Source organism: Rousettus aegyptiacus, unplaced genomic scaffold (assembly GCF_014176215.1).
Source record: "Rousettus aegyptiacus isolate mRouAeg1 unplaced genomic scaffold, mRouAeg1.p scaffold_m13_p_17, whole genome shotgun sequence".
Taxonomy (NCBI): Eukaryota; Metazoa; Chordata; class Mammalia; order Chiroptera; family Pteropodidae; genus Rousettus; species Rousettus aegyptiacus.
The window spans coordinates 5,084,772-5,100,895 of NW_023416292.1; the positions used below are offsets into that span (position 1 = coordinate 5,084,772).

The 16,124-nt window shown below is 34.3% G+C and overlaps 1 protein-coding gene across 1 annotated transcript in view; it reads left to right on the top strand.

Annotated features, from left to right (window-relative positions):
* Positions 1 to 16,124, top strand: part of LOC107505212 (C4b-binding protein alpha chain-like) — a 78,978-nt gene that overhangs the window by 13,754 nt on the left and 49,100 nt on the right. Inside the window, exons 2-5 of the mRNA XM_036235276.1 lie at positions 3,221 to 3,409; positions 3,699 to 3,822; positions 10,868 to 10,953; positions 11,815 to 12,006. Of these exons, the coding sequence (XP_036091169.1) occupies positions 3,221 to 3,409; positions 3,699 to 3,822; positions 10,868 to 10,953; positions 11,815 to 12,006 (591 nt within the window). The remainder of the gene's footprint in view (positions 1 to 3,220; positions 3,410 to 3,698; positions 3,823 to 10,867; positions 10,954 to 11,814; positions 12,007 to 16,124) is intronic.

The following is a 16,124-nucleotide window of genomic DNA, read 5'->3' on the forward strand; positions in this document are numbered from 1 at the left end:
ACAAAGTGCAGAGTCCCAAATAAGATTTAGCCCCAGAGGCCCGCACCGAGACACATCATAATAAATTGCCAAAGGCCAAAGACAAAGAGAATCTTAAAAGCAGCAAAGGTAGTCAGTTACCTACAAAGGAGTGCCCATAAGACTGCCAGCTGATTTCTAAACAGAAACTTTGCAGGCCAGAAAGGGTTGGCATGAAATATTCAAAGTGATGAAAAGGAAGAATCTACAATCAAGATTACTCTACCCGGCAAAGCTATCATTTAGAATCAAAGGACAAAAAGAGCTTTTCAGACACTGAAAGCTAATGGAGTTCATCATCACCAAACTAGTATTAGATGAAATGTTGGATGGCTTCTTTAAGAAAAAAAGAAAAAAGGATTTTAAAAAATGAATAATAAAATGGCAATAACTAAATATCTATCAACAATTACTTTAAATGTAAAAGGATTTGGTGTTTCAATCAAAAGATAGGGTGGCTGAATAGATAAAAAAAAAAAAAAAAGACGCTTACATGTATGGCCTACAAAAGACTTACTTGGGATCCAAAGAGACACCCAGACTGAAATTAAAGGGATGGAGAAGCTAGTTCATGAAAATGGAAACAAACACAAAAAGCTGGGGTGGCAATACTAATACCAGACAAAATAGATCTTCAAACGAAGACTATTATAAGAGAAAAAGAAAAACCCATAATCCCACTTCTGAGTATTTATTCAAAAAAAACTCCAAACAGTACATCAAATGGACATGTGCATTCATGTTTATTGCAGCATTATTTATAATAGCCAAGATATTGAGGCAACCTTTGTGTTCATCAATAAATAAACAGATATAGAAGAGGAGGTGCAAATATACAATGGAATACTACTCAGTCATAAAAAAATAAAATTAAATGGCTCCATCTGCAACAACATAGATGTACCTAGAGGGTATTGTACTGAGTCCGACAGAAAAAGACCAATGTCAGGTGATTTCACTTATATGTGGAATCTAGAAAACAGGGTAAATGAATGATCAAAACAGAAACAAACTCAAAGATACAGAGAGCATTTTGATGGTTGCCAGATTTGGGGGAGGCTTTCGGGATGGTCGAAGGGGAGATGATTTAAGAGAGAAAAAGAGGTAGTTAACAAAATAGTCTTGCAGATGTAGAATATAGTACTAGGAATATGGTCGGTGGTATTGTAAAAACTATGTATGGTGTCAGATGAGTACTAGATTTATCGGGGTTATCACTTCATAAGTTACATGAAGTTATAATCACTGTGTCATACAGCTGAAAGTAATATGATATTGTATGCCAACTGTAATTGAAAAATAAAAAGTCAATTTTTTTTTAAAAAGGTGCAAGAAAAAAAAGAAAAAGTGTGATGTTGGACTCAATTATTTTAGTGTAATCAACTGGTTGCCAAAACACATTATAAACTCTGCGCTTTTTTGTAATTGTGACTTTAAAGGTGCATGTTCATGGGAAGAAATGCTTCAAATTAGTTGAATGGATTAAAGTAGCCAGTTGACTTTTCCTTTTTCCTTCAGAGCACTGCATATGAAATTCATATTAGGAATCCTATATGCTTCTTTATATGCTTTCAAGACATTTATTGAGATGAAATGCATAAAATAAAGGATACTTGTATAATTTAATCATGGACTTGCTGTTTCTGGATTTCTTTCTTCATGGTTTCAGGAAATTCTAGAATGATGCTATCCATTTATATCTAAACAGAAATACGTTGCATTTCTAACCCATGTTTGTTTTCCTGTTGAAAGTGAGAATGTCTGGCTCAGGATATTCAGTAAATGCAATGTTACTAATGAACCTTACTTCTGTACCAATCCTCATCTTAAGCAATGCTTTTAATTACTAGGGCTTTGGGTTGGCTTTTTGGTTTGCCTTTATTTTGGACAGTTGATTGAGGAACATTCAGAGATCTAGGTCAGCACAGTGGAAATGTTGAAAATATTAGTCCAATAGATGAATATTACAACAGGATGAAAATGAAATGATGGACTGTGTATATAGAGAGAATTTCAGCATCTAGAATACAATATGAAATAAGAGTAAAATTTCACTTGTGAGAGATCTCCATTTGAAGTAAGACCAATCCAGAGAGTAAGACAGGAAGGTACCACAGGGATCAAAATGGATCTAGCTTGTTTCTTCCTACATTCTTAACCTTGTAAGAGAACCTCTGCATTGTTTTAGCCCTTAAGGACTTTACTTGATGTGTCTCTGTGACTTTATTTTACATAATAGTTCTAGCAGACTTCTTAGGTTGTCAAGCCCACAGATAAATAAAGGAAAGGAATGACTGAGGTGGAAGTGACACTATTTGAGGGAGAAACTACCAAAAAAAAACAAAAAAAAAACAAAAAAACCAGAAGTGAAACATTCTAAAAGTATAGCAATATAGTAGCTTTACTATAGAGGTGTATTTGCTACATAGCCCACAGCCACCTCAGGGAACTTCTGAAATCATGTATAGTCCATTGATCAGTGAAGAAGATTAAATTATATAAAAATAATGTCAAAGTTATAAAATGTGATATTTAAGTGACATCTATTCTCCTTTAAAATGCTCAGGTTGCTGATATGAAACATGAAATGAAGTCTTATATTTTAAAAAACTTTAGTCCACATTTAATTTGACTTTTGAAATATACAATGATTCTATAGTGATCACCTCCTATCATAGCATTCTTTGAGCATCCTCTGGGTACAGAGTGTAGTAGAAAAAGAAGGCATGTGATCCCTAGCCTCCAGAAGCTTTCCCTCTAGAGAAGACTGAGCCAGAAGTGACAATTCATTATCGGTTTTTGTCTTAAACTGTGGAAGAGTAATCTGGCCAGAGTGCTCTAGAGTATAGAAATCTTCTTCAGGGATAGGTAAGTGTGAAAGGAATTTAGAAAAAATGGAGAAGGATTCATTCTTTAAATAAGTTTTAAAACTGAAAACATTGCTGCTATCTCTTGACAACATTAGTTCACTGGAGTGAGAATTCACCTCACTCACCAACAAACCAGTATGTTATTTAAAGCAAGCACAGAACATCCTCAACTATTACCACCACTTATTTAAAAGCTGGAAACAGTCATTTAAAATCTTGCCAACAACATTTCCATTTATTCTGTACTTCCCACCTGATACCAGGCTGTATTCCCTAGCTGATGAAGAAGATCAAATAGTTTTATTTTCATATTCTCATTCTGTTATGCACAGATGCCTGTGATGACCCACCGAGATTCGAATCTATGATGCTCAGCAGTGTTCCTAAAAATCTTTATGTTCCTGGGGACAAAATAGAATATCAGTGTCATCATGGGTACGAGCCCATTCTGTCTTATCTTACCGCTACTGCTGTTTGTCAGCCTGATAGCACATGGACACCTCTCCAGGAGGCTTGTACAAGTAAGTAAACAAAACTTTTGTTTTTATTGCTCTTGACGTTCACACATTTTAAACTGAATTTTTCACTATTGTGATGATGGTTTTCTCATGAGAATGCTGATTTTACATATCAATGTCTTCGAAAATCATCCCAGAACCCTTTTTGTGAGAACTGGTCTTCATAGCAAATGCAAATCTTAAGTTTGGGCTTTTTATCATTAAAGAAAGACAATATTTCCATGAATTCAGAAGAGTAATGTAGAATTTTGATTTTGATCTAAGTGTGTTTTGAAATTATTATGACATGAGAAACTTGAAATTTTTCTTTTAGGAAAATCATGTCCACAGCTCGAAGAACCCCTAAATGGCCAAATAATCTATGTATACAGAACTTTTCGATTTGGTTCACAGGCTCATTATGTTTGTAATGAGGGGTAAGTACGTTGCTGCTAGGGAAGAAGGTAAATATTACTAATTTCATATTTGTTTTTCTTCTCTTCTTACAGATTCCTATAATTTTGGTTCATTTTGCTTTCTCTGTGACAACTGTACTTGTAGCTAATCGACTCTTCGACTTTCTATGGAGACGGAAAAGGTGTATAATGAAATAGAAGAAATTTAAATTGCAGGAAAGCACAATTGTATACTACTTGCTATATGTAATAAAAAGCCTGTCATTAGCATTTAAAATGTAGTAGTCATGACTACTTTATCCTTGACAACAGAGTGCACCCTGTTTAAAATGGCCAACTCTCAGAGTTGATGAAGGGCTTATAGAAATGCAAGGTGGAATTGCCAGTCAAAAGTATTCTTACATCGAGGTAACTTTGTCAGGTGTTACCAGATGAAAATAGACCTGGTTAGTGTTAGCCTGGGCCTTATTATTCATCGATCAAGTCTCCCAGTTGGAAACTTCTTTTTCTGAGAGTGCTACAAAGGATTGAAGCATCTCAAAAAGAGGTACTGAGCACTTAAGACTAGCCTTTATCTTATAAAACTCCTTTAACACGATTTTACACCAAGGTTCATAAAAGATCTTAGTCTGTAGCTTTCGTTTCCTGTAGTATCTTTGTCTGACTTTGGTGTCATGGTGATGCTGGTCTCAAAAAATAAGTTCAGAAGGCTTCATTCCTCTGCAATTAGTTGGAAAAGACTGAGAAGGATTGGTTTTAGATTCTGTTTAAATGTTTGGTAGTTTTTACCAGTAAAACAATCAGATCCAGGACTTCTCTTTATTAGATGTTTACTGATTTAACTTTCTTACCAGTTATAGGTCTACTCAGATTTCCTTTTTTTTTTTTTTTTTCATTTAGTCTTGGTCGGTTCTGTGTTTAAAGCGGGCATCCTTTCATTGCACCTGATCTTTGAGAAAAATCTTTTAGTTTTGGACCATTGAGTATGCTGTTTGCTGTGGGTTTTTCATGTATGTTGTTTACTATTTAAAGTAGTTTCCTTCTGTTTTAGTTATTGAGTATTTTCATTATTAAAGAGTGTTGGATTTTGTCAAATTCTTTTACTTCATTAATTGAGATAATCGTGTGAATTTTTTTTTTTTGTCTTCATTCTGTTCTCATTGCATATTACATTGATTGATTTTTATATGTTAATTTACCCTTGCGCTCCAGGAATAAATCTATCTTATCATGGTGTATAATCCTGCTGAATTCTGTTTGCAATTCTGTTTACATCAAGGTTCACAAGGGATATTAGTCTGTAGCTTTTGTTTCTTATAGTATCTTTGTCTGACTTTGGTGTCATGGTCTCATAAAATAATTACAATTATTTGAAAAAGACTGAGAAGGATTGGTTTTAGTTTCTGTTTAAATATTTAGTAATTTTTACCAGTAAAAACATCAGGTCCAGAACTTCCCTATATTAGAAGATGTTTTATTACTGATTTAATCTTCTTACTAGTTATCGGTTTATTTTTTACTTTAGTAATTTAGACCTTCTTCCTGAAGTTTTGTCAATTTAGTTGATCTTTTTGAAAAACCTGCTTTTAGTTTTATTGATTTTCTCTATTATTTTACTCTTCTCTATTTTTTATATCTGCTCTCATCTTTACTATCTACTTTCTTCTACTATTTGGGGTTATTTCTTCTTTTTCTAATTCCTTAAGTTGTAAGGTTATGTTCTTGATTTCAGATCTTTCACTTTTTTATTTCAAGTGTTTATAGCCGTGAATTCTCTTCTTGGCACTGCTTTCACTGTATCTCATGAGTTTGGGGATGTTTTCATTTTTATGCATTTAAAGTATTTTTTGTTTCCCCTGTGATTTTGTTGTGGCGCATTCAAATCTAAGACCCACGGAGCCAACTGAGATTAATTACAAGCCTTTTTTAAAGTATTTTCTGTTTCCCCCGTGATTTCTTCTTTGACCCATTGGTTGTTGAAAAGTGTGTGTTTAATGTTCACAGTTTGGGGGATTTTCCAGTTTTCCTTTAGATATTGATTTCTAACTTTGGCAAGAGAAATTTCTGAGATGCACTAACTAAATTATATCAGGCCAGAGGGGAAGAAGAGACAGGGAACACAGTGAAGGACTGAAAACAATGGAAGTCTTCTCACTTTCCTGAATGTATGTTGAAACTTTGAATCAATGTCCAGACCTATTTTGGCATCGTATTTAGATAAGGGCTCTTATTGATATTATAGCTCTTATCTAAAATGGATAGCTAACCACTAGACTCCACCTCATGCTGCTTACACACATGAACTTTTCAAACTGTTGCCAACGAACAATCTGAAAGCAGCAAATATTTCTTCCTTGCAGACTATGGACCTATTTGAGAACTAGCCCCACTTATCCTTCTTCTGCAACCCCTGATGAGTAGCCAATGTGAATTCTTTCAAAATAACTTACATCTTTCTTCTCAAAACTATAAACAAGCCCTGTCAGACACAGGACGGTGGACATGTTTGTCTTCTCCATCTGTTCCTGTTGATCGTGGTTTAGACTGCACGCCCCTGGATCTGCAGTTCTTTTTTTTCTGGCTATCATATGTCTTCATGAACTCTTTCTTTCAAAAAGCTTCTGGTTGTTAATATTTTTGTTTTAACAACTTTATCCTATTGTGATCAGAGAAGATACCTTCGTGATAGTTATCTATTAAAACCTATAGGTTAATTACTATTAATTTCTGGTTTAACATATGGTTTATCCTAGAAGATGTCCCAAGGGCACTTGAGGAGAATGTGTATTCTCTTGTTGGGTATGGTCCTCTGTCTATGTCTGCGAGATCTAGTTGGTTACTTGTGTTGTTGAAATCCTCTGTTTCCTCATTTGTTTACTGTCTTGTTGTGCCATCCATTATTATGAGTGGGGTCTTGAAATCTCTAGCTATTATTGGAGAAATGACTAGTATGGAGAAATGAGCATTTTCCCTTCAATTCTGTCAGTTTTTGCTTCATATATTTTGAAGGTCTGTCATTAACTACATAACTGTTTATAATATTTATATCTTCTTATAGTATTAAAAATTTATTAAAATATATTGTGCTCCTATCTCTTGTAAATTCTTTGATTTAAACTCTATTTTGTCTTAGCATAGCCAGCCCTGCTCTCTTTTGGTTACAATTTGCTCAGAATATCTTTATATCTTTTCCATCCTTTTACTTTCAAATTGTTGATGTCCTCTGAATGCTTTGAGGATAGCAGATAGTTGGAACATTTGTTTTTATACATTATACTAATATCTGACATTGGCTGTAGCATTCAATCCTTTGTAATTATTGACAAGGAGGGTCTTCTGTCATTTAGCTATTTGTTTCTACTTGCCTTAGTGCTTTTTTGCCCCATTTCCTGAATTAATGTATAATTTTCTGTTACTTAACTTTTTAATCAAATGTTCGAGTTCCCTTCTTATTTCTTTTTGTGTATATTCTATAGTAACTCCATCTGTGGTTCCCATGGGGATTAGTTTTAACTTCCTATAGTTATATCAATCCAATTTGAATTTGTATCAATTTAACTTCAATAAATTATAAAAAGCAATCCATATCAGGTACATCACCAAACTCTTGGGTTGTAAATGTCATTCAAGCCTCTACAATAATAAGTATAACACTGGTATCTACACTATTTATTTTCTTTATAATATTAGTCTCTTAAATCACATAGAAAATAAATATGCCTTTACAAGTCATTGGTACAATAATACTATCATAGTTGCCCATGTGTGTACATTTGGTGAGATGTTTTTCATCCATATGGCTTCAGGTTACTCTTTAGTATCCTTTAATTTCACCTTTCAGGACTCCCTTGAGCACATTTTGCAATCGAGGTCTAGTTGTAACTAATTCCCTCAGCTTTAATTTCTGGAAAAGTTCTTAATATCTTCCTCATTTTTGAAGCACACTTTTGCTGTATAGAGGATTTTTGGTCAACAGTTTTTTTCTTTTATCACTTAGAGTCTATCAGTTCACTGTGTTCTGGCCTCTGAGTTTCAGATGACAAATCTGCTGATAATGTTATTTAGGATTTTTTGTATATTCACTTCTCTCCTGCAACTTTCAGGATTCTCTGTCACTGGCTTTTGAAAGTTTGATTATTATGTGTGTTAGCGTAAGTCTCCTTAAGTTCATTTTATTTGGAGTAATTGAGCTTTCGGGGTACTTATATTCATTTCTTTCATCACATTTGGGAAGTTCAGCCAGTATTTCTTCAAAGATTTTCTCTGCCCTTTTCTCTTTATCTTCTCCTTCCAAGAGTCCCACAGTAATATACAATATTGGTCTGCTTATTGTTGTCCCACAAGTTGCTTAGGCTCTGTTCAGTTCAGTCTTTTTCTCTATGTTCTTCAGACTCAATAATTTCCATTTTCCTAGCTTTAAGTTTGCTGATTCTTCTTTCTGCCTGCTCAATACTGCCTTTAATTCCCCTAGTAAATATTTCATTTCAGTTATTGTACTTTCGAACTCCAGAATTCCTTTTTTTTTATTTTTTGAGAGTTTCTATCTCCTAACTTACATTTTCATTTTGTTTACACATTGATTTCTTAACTTTCTACATTTCTTTTAGTGTTGTGAGCATCCTTAAAACAGTTTTGTATTTTTTTTTTTTCGAATTTTATTGAAACTCCAAGGCTATGGGACTTCAGCAGGGGGCATTGCTACAAACAATGGAGTAGCCAGTGGAAAGGCCTCTTTTTACCTTCCTCTCAGTCGCAGGTTGTTGATGCAGTTGCATTTCTTCCTACAATTGTTGACGGCACGGGGGTGCAGCAAGCACAACCACTGTGGCACACGTTTTGTGGCTGTTGTATTCCTAGGGAACTGGCGGAGGAAAGGCTCATTGATGTCACCTCCACGGGTGAGGTGCCAAGTGCTGGGTGGACTATACCTGGACGTTGAAGTCTGACAGAGTGTCACTCTTCTCCAGATATCTGAGCAAAAACATCAGATGCTGTTGTTCAGGAGAGATACCCTCCTTGTCTTGGATTAAGGCACTGACGTTCTCAGTTGTGTCCCTGATTTCAACCTTGAGAGCGATGGTCTTGCTTGTCAGGGTGATCACAAAGATTTGCAGCTCTGCATCTGCTGCTCAACAGACTCATGAAGAAAACAAAGACTGTGGAATCAGAAATTTCAGGTTTGCCACCAAGAGTGCTTGCAATCAATGTACACACAGTTTCAATGAATATTTTAAAGTCTTTGTCTAGTATATATTCCCTCAGTTTTTTTTCATGGGTGATTTTTGTTGATTTATTTTTTATTTCATTAATTGGCCATACTTTCCTGTGGCTTTGTATGCTTCATGACTTTTTGTTGAACTGGACATTTGAATCTAATAATGAGGTAAATTTGGGAATTAGGTTATCACCCTTACTAGTGTTTATTGTTTTATAGGAGTTTATTTGAGTTTTTGTTTGTTTGTTTTATTTTCTTTTTTATTGTTTAAGATTGTCTCTGTTCTGAGAATCAGCCTGACATGTAACTAACTAAAGGTCTTCTCAAATCTTTTCTGAGCATTACTTTGGGCATGTGCAGTCACTCTCTACTTTATTTCACATATGCAATTGTTTTTGAATGTCCCAAAAGGGAATACAATGAAAAATCAATGAGAGAACAATAGTTTCTGGTTCTTCAATTCCCCTGGAAATCACCTCAGTCAGGAAGGAAGAGACTTACAGGAGTGTGGAGACATGTAACAGCAATGGCTGCCCAACTCTTTGTCTGTTTCTCTGTGATCAGAAGCAACAATCAATGATAAGAGCACAGATCTCCAATATTAGAAGACAAAGTCCTTTTTGCCCACCTTACTCACTGGGGTTGATTATAAGCTGCTACATGAAGACACACACAGCTGCTTGCTCTGGGAGTGGATTTGGTGGCTGCCACTGTTCTAAGAGCTGAAACGGACAAAAATTAGGGCAATTTTCTCATCCATGTCTGTTCCTGGAAGTTGCAAGTCTTAAGCAAGCTCCAGAGTTCCAAAACAGTTACACAGAGAGATTCTAGCACTGCAATTGTTGTCTAGGTGGGGAGACCCATTTTTGGTGTTTCCTATCCTGCCATCCATCATATCAGAATCCTTTCCTAATACATTATGCTATAGAATCAATGAGTGAGCCTTGGAGAGAAGTCAGCTGGCAGCAATCATAGGCAGTTTCACTGATTATTTTGTAGTTTAATAAGTGAACATATCCAGTCAATAATTATAAAGAGTTTGTTACACACGTTGAGGAGTACCAAAAAGTCTTTTAAGACAGAGACTCTCCTCAAAAAGTCATAATCTTATTGAGAAGCACAATATATACTGAGAGCTGTTAAAGGAAAGTAGTAAATGAGAAGTACCAAAGAAATAGATTTATTCATGATCATTACAATGAGAGTCCAGAGGAGAAGAGAGTACTGTGAATGTAAATCATCAGAGATTTCATCGAGTAGGAGTTTTCCTGAGCTACTCTTAGGAGGATATTCTGAAAAATATTAATAAGACCTAAAACTTATCTAGCATTCACCATGTTCCACCTGCTAACTCATCTAATTCTCAGAACAACCCCATAAGGTTGTTACTAATATCCTCTTTTCCTAAATGTGAAAACTGAGAAACAGAAACACTAAAGAACTTGCCCAAACTGAAAAAACAAGTCAGTCCAGCTAGACCTGGAACTGGAAACCAGTCAGGTGAACTCTAAGGCCTGACCTCTCTACTCAGCTGTTGTCTGTACTGGGTAGAATGACACCAGCAAAGGCAAAGAAGTGAATGTGTGTTGTGATTTCCAGAGACAGCAAATACCTGAGTGACAAGGGTGACAGATTTATTTAGATGTTTTCTTCTAGGCCAATGTATGTGTAAATGCAAAATCCCTTTGTTTCATTAAATTGCAGATTTTGTTAGTACATTGAATATATGTTGTGCACGAAACTTCTCCCTGAAACTACAGTAATGCAGAAAAACACCCATATAGACGCTTTCTTCATTATATGCATTTTATAACAGATAAGAACACAATAATCTTTCATTTTTTCCTTTAGTTTTCACTTACTTGGAACAAAAATTCTATATTGTGAACTTTCTGGAAGTAATGTGGATTGGAGTGATAATCCCCCAGAGTGTGAAAGTAAGTATTCTTTCTTTAAAATTTAGAGCAGCAGTTCTCAAACTTTTTGGCTTGGGGACCCCCGTACACTTTTAAATTGTAAAGAGCCCGCAGAGCTTTATTGCAATTGGTTTAGGTCTAATAACATTCTTTATATTGAAATTAAAACAGAGATGTTTTAAAATAATTATTTATCAACTCATTTGTAAGAACAATAAGTTCAATACATGCCAAAAAGTTCAACACTTTTTTTTTTCATAAAAATAAAATATTTCCGAAACAGAGAGTGAGAATTATGGCTTGTTTTATATATTTCTCATCTCTTCAATATCTGGCTTTAAGGAAGACTTCTGAGTTCATTGTGTTACATTATCAAACAATTTGAAGCCATTGGAAAAATTCACTGTAAACACTCAAGAATGAAAGTGAAAAAAGACAGTAACATCTTGGTATTACTGTGACCATCGATTTAGGAATGATATATTTATCAATTATAGAACATTTGTCAATCAACACTGAGTTGTGCTTTTAAACATAAGGGTATTGTCTTATTAAATTGTCAGCATCTCTTATGATGAGAAGAAGTCTTAACAGTCTTAATAAGGCCTTGCAGATAAATACAGGTATTTTATATAGTTATCTTGTATAAGTACTTAAGAAAATGAGATTTATTCTAAAAGTTCATATCTCCATTAATGGTTTGGATTGGGATAATACATTTTCTTATAGAAACCTTCTTCTAAATGTATACTGGATTCACAACTACTTTGTAGAAATCTGTCTGTAAACATATTAAAGGCAGTTCGCAGGACATTACTAATGCTGTCCTAATATTCACTGTTTCATTTGCCTTTCATGTCCTCTTTTTTTTTTCTTTTTAAGAAATTATATGTCGAGCACCTGGATATATAGTAAATGGAAAATACACCAATAGCCACAAGGCTACCTTTAACTATAATGAAGTAGTAACTTATAGCTGCAATCCTTCAATGGGACCAGATAAATATTCACTTGTTGGAGAGAGCAAACTTACTTGTCGCGGAGTATGGAGTAGTGACCCTCCTGAGTGTAAAGGTAATAATATTTCCACTCTTTTATTCTCATTTTAAAGTAGTGTGGGAATACTTTGTAAATACTTTTATTAACAAGTAAACAAAACACCCATATATGCTTGCTTCTCCTGTTAAATTAGTTTCTCATTTAATTTAATATGGGCCAAATAATATCAAAAATAGTTCTAATTATAGAGTCACCCAACTCTCCACCCACAGGTTCTTAGCATTCTTGTTTATACATTGTTAATCACTATACATATAGCAATTAATTTATTTTTTGCTTGAAAGCATAAAACGCACACACACACTGGCTTAAAAATAAGAAAATTTTATCTCTTAACACAAGTAGTATGACAGTTATGGCTAGAGGAAGTGGTACAGTAAATCGTAAAAGACCACCCCTCTCACCAGTAAATAAGATTGAAAAACTCTGGACAAAAAATACAGGCATGCCTTGTTTAATTGTGCTTTGCTTTATTATGTTTCACAGATGTAACATTTTTTACACATTGAGGGCAAGACCCTCACCAGCAAAACAATTGTGACTTGCTTTATTCTGATTTTCACTTATTGCTGTAGGCTGGAACAAACCTGCAATATTCCAAGAATTGTCTGTACTTTAAAAACAATGTTTATGGCATGAGAGTGTGACCAAAACCAGGGAGACACTGGAGGGTATTTGACACTTGAAGGAAAGGTACCACTGAACACAAGCAAAATATTTTTGCATTATAGTGTATATAGAACAATCTTTACTATCATATATTAGACAATAAGATTATTTATTTATTTTATTATTAAGTTTATTAGAGTAGCATTAGTTAAAACAATCTTTTAATTTTCAGGTGTATGTTGTAATTTGACATCTTTATATTTTATTATGTTTACCACCCTACGTCCAGTTTCCTTTACTACTGTATTTTTGAATCCTTTTCCCTACTTCACCTTCCCCCAACCTCCTACATTTGACCCCCTTTAACCCATCTACCTCCCCCAATTCTTCCCCATCACACTAGTAACCACTAGTCTATAGTCCATGTCCATGAGTCTGTTTGATTGTCCTTCTCATTTGTTGCTTTTAAGTTTATATCACACATATTAGTGATATTAAGCGATTTTCAACTTTTTCTGTCTGGCTATTTCACTTAGCATAATTTTCTTGAGGTCCATCCATTTTGTCACAAGTATTTCATCTCTTGTTATGGCTGAGTAATATTCCATTTTATATATGTACTGCAGCTTCTTTAACCAATCATCTATCATAGGACACTTTGATTGCTTCCATGTCCTGGCCACTGTAAATAATGCTGCTATGAACATCAGTGTGCAAATATTTTTTTGGATATGGGTTTTCAAGTCTTCGGGGTAAATATCCAGTAGAGGGATTGCTGGATCATATGGTAGATCAATTCTCAGTTTTTTGAGGAACCTCCATACTGTTTTCCATAGTGGCTGCACCAATTCCTAGTCCCACCAGCAGTGTATGAGGGTTCCTATTTCTCTGCATCCTCTCCAACATTTGTTGTTACTTGTGCTGTTTATTATAGCCATTCTAACAGGTATGAGTGGTATCTCATTATGGTTTTGATTTTCATTTCCCTAATAGCTAGCGAAGTTGAGCATCTTTTCATATATTTGTTGGCCATTTGTATGTCCTCCATTGAGAAGTGTCTATTCAGATCCAATTCCCATTTTTCGATTGGATCATATTTGTTGTTGTTATTGGGTCGTATGAGTTCTTTGTATATTTTGGATATTGGGCCCTTATCAGAGGTGTCGCTAGCAAATATATTTTCCCATTCGGATGGTTCTCTCTTTACTTTGTTGACAATTTCTTTTGCTGACCAGAAGCTTTTTAGTTTGATGTAGTCTCATTCATTTATTTTAGCTTTTACTTCCCTTGCTTTTGAGGTCAGATTCACAAAATCCTCTTTAAATCCAAGGTTCCTGAGTTTAGTTCCTATTTTTTCTTCTATGCAATTTATTGTTGCAGGTCTTATATTTAGATCCTTACTCTATTTTGAGTTAATTTTGGTGTGTGGTGACAGACAACAGTCCAGTTTTATTCTTTTGTAGATGGCTTTCCAGTTTTCCCAGCACCATTTATTGAAGAGGCTTTCCTTTATCCACTCTATATTTTTGACTTTTTTGTCAAAAATTATTTGCCCATATAAATATTGGTTTACTTCTGGGCTCTCAATTGCATTTCACTGGTCAGTGTGTTTGTTTTGCTACCAATACCATGCTGTTTTGATTACTGTCTCTTTGTAGTATAATTTGAAGTCAGGCAGAGTGATGCCTCCAGCCTCTTTCTTTTTTCTCAGGATGGTTTTGGCAGTTTGGGGTCTGTTGTGCTTCTATACAAATCTGATGATTTTTTGTTCTATTTCTTTGAAAAATACTGATGATATTTTATGGGGATTGCATTAAATCTATATAATGCTGTAGGTAATAAGGTTATTTTAACTATGTTGACTCTTCCAATCTAAGGACATGTGATATCTTTCCATTTGTTTGTATCTTCTTCGATTTCTTTTGACAAGGTCTTGTAGTTTTCATTATATTGGTCCTTCACGTGTTTCGTTAAATTTGTTTTTAGGTATCTTTTTGTTGTTGTTGTTGCAATTGCAAAAGGAAATATTTTTTCACTTCTTTTTCTGACGTTTCATTATTTGAGTATAGAAAAGCTATGGATTTTTAAATGTTGATTTTGTATCCAGAGACTTTATTGTATTTGCTATAGTTTCTGGTAGGAACTATAGTTTCCACTAGTGTTCTTGAGGAGTCTTTAGGGTTTTCTATATAGAGAATCATGACATCTACAAATAGTGACAGTTTGACTTTTTCATTTCCTATTTGGATGTCTTTTACATCTTTCTCTTGCCTGATTGACTCGCTGGGACCTCCAATGTTATGTTGAATAACAGTGGCAATAGTGGACAGCCTTGCCTTGCTCCTGATCTTAGAGGGAACGTTTTCAGTTTTTCACCATTAAGTATAATGTTGGCTGAGAGTTGTCATATATGGCCTTTATTATGTTAAGGTACTTTCCTTCTATACCAATTTTGTTAAGTGTTTTAATCATAAATGGATGCTGTATCTTGTCAAAAGTTTTTCTGCATCTATTGATATGATCATATGATTCTTGTTTTTTTAAATTTGTTTATGTAGTGTATCATGTTATTTGGTTTGTGTATGTTGAACCATCCCTGTTTCTCTGGGATGAAGCCCATTTAATTGTGGTGTGTAATCTTTTTAATATGTTGCTGTATTTGGTTTGCTAGGATCTTATTTAGGATTTTTGCATCTGTGTTCATGAGAGATATTGGTCTGTAGTTTTCTTTATTTGTGTTATCTTTACCAGGTTTTGGTCTCAGGGTGATATCTGCCTCATAAAATGAGATGGGAAGTATGGCATCCTCTTTGATTTTTTGGAACAGTTTGAGGAGAATAGGCATTAAATCTTCTTTGAATGTTTGGTAGAATTCACTAGTGAAGCCATCTGCTCCTGGATTTTTACTTTTTGGTAGATTTTTTGATGACTGTTTCAATTTACATACTGCTAATCTATCAATTTAGATTTTTCAGTTGATCCAACCTATGAAGGTAGTATTTTTGTAAGTACTGGTTCATTTCTTCTAGGTTGTTAAATTTTGTGTGATATACTTTTTCATAGTATTCTTGCATGATCCTTGGTATTTCTGTGATATCAGTTGTAATTTCCCTTCTTTTATCCCTGATTTTGTTTATTTGTGTCATTTCTCTTTTTTCTTTAGTGTCTAGCCAAGAGTTTGTCAATTTTATTAACCTCACAGAACCAGCCCTTTTTTGCATTTATTTTTTCTATTGTTTTTTTTTTCTTTTTATTTGTTTTCAGTTTCATTTATTCCTGTTCTAATTTTGATGAGTTCTTTCCTTTTGCTGACTTTAGACTTCATTTCTTCTTCCTTTTTTAGTTTTTTTAAGATGAAATATTAGGTTGTTGATTTGGGCTCATTCTTGTTTTTGGAAATAGGCCTGCAATGATATGAACTTTACTCTTATGACGCCTTTTACTGTGTCCCAAAAGTTTTGATATTTTATGCTATTATTATCATTCGTTTCTATGTATCTCTTGATCTCTTTTTTTATTTCTTC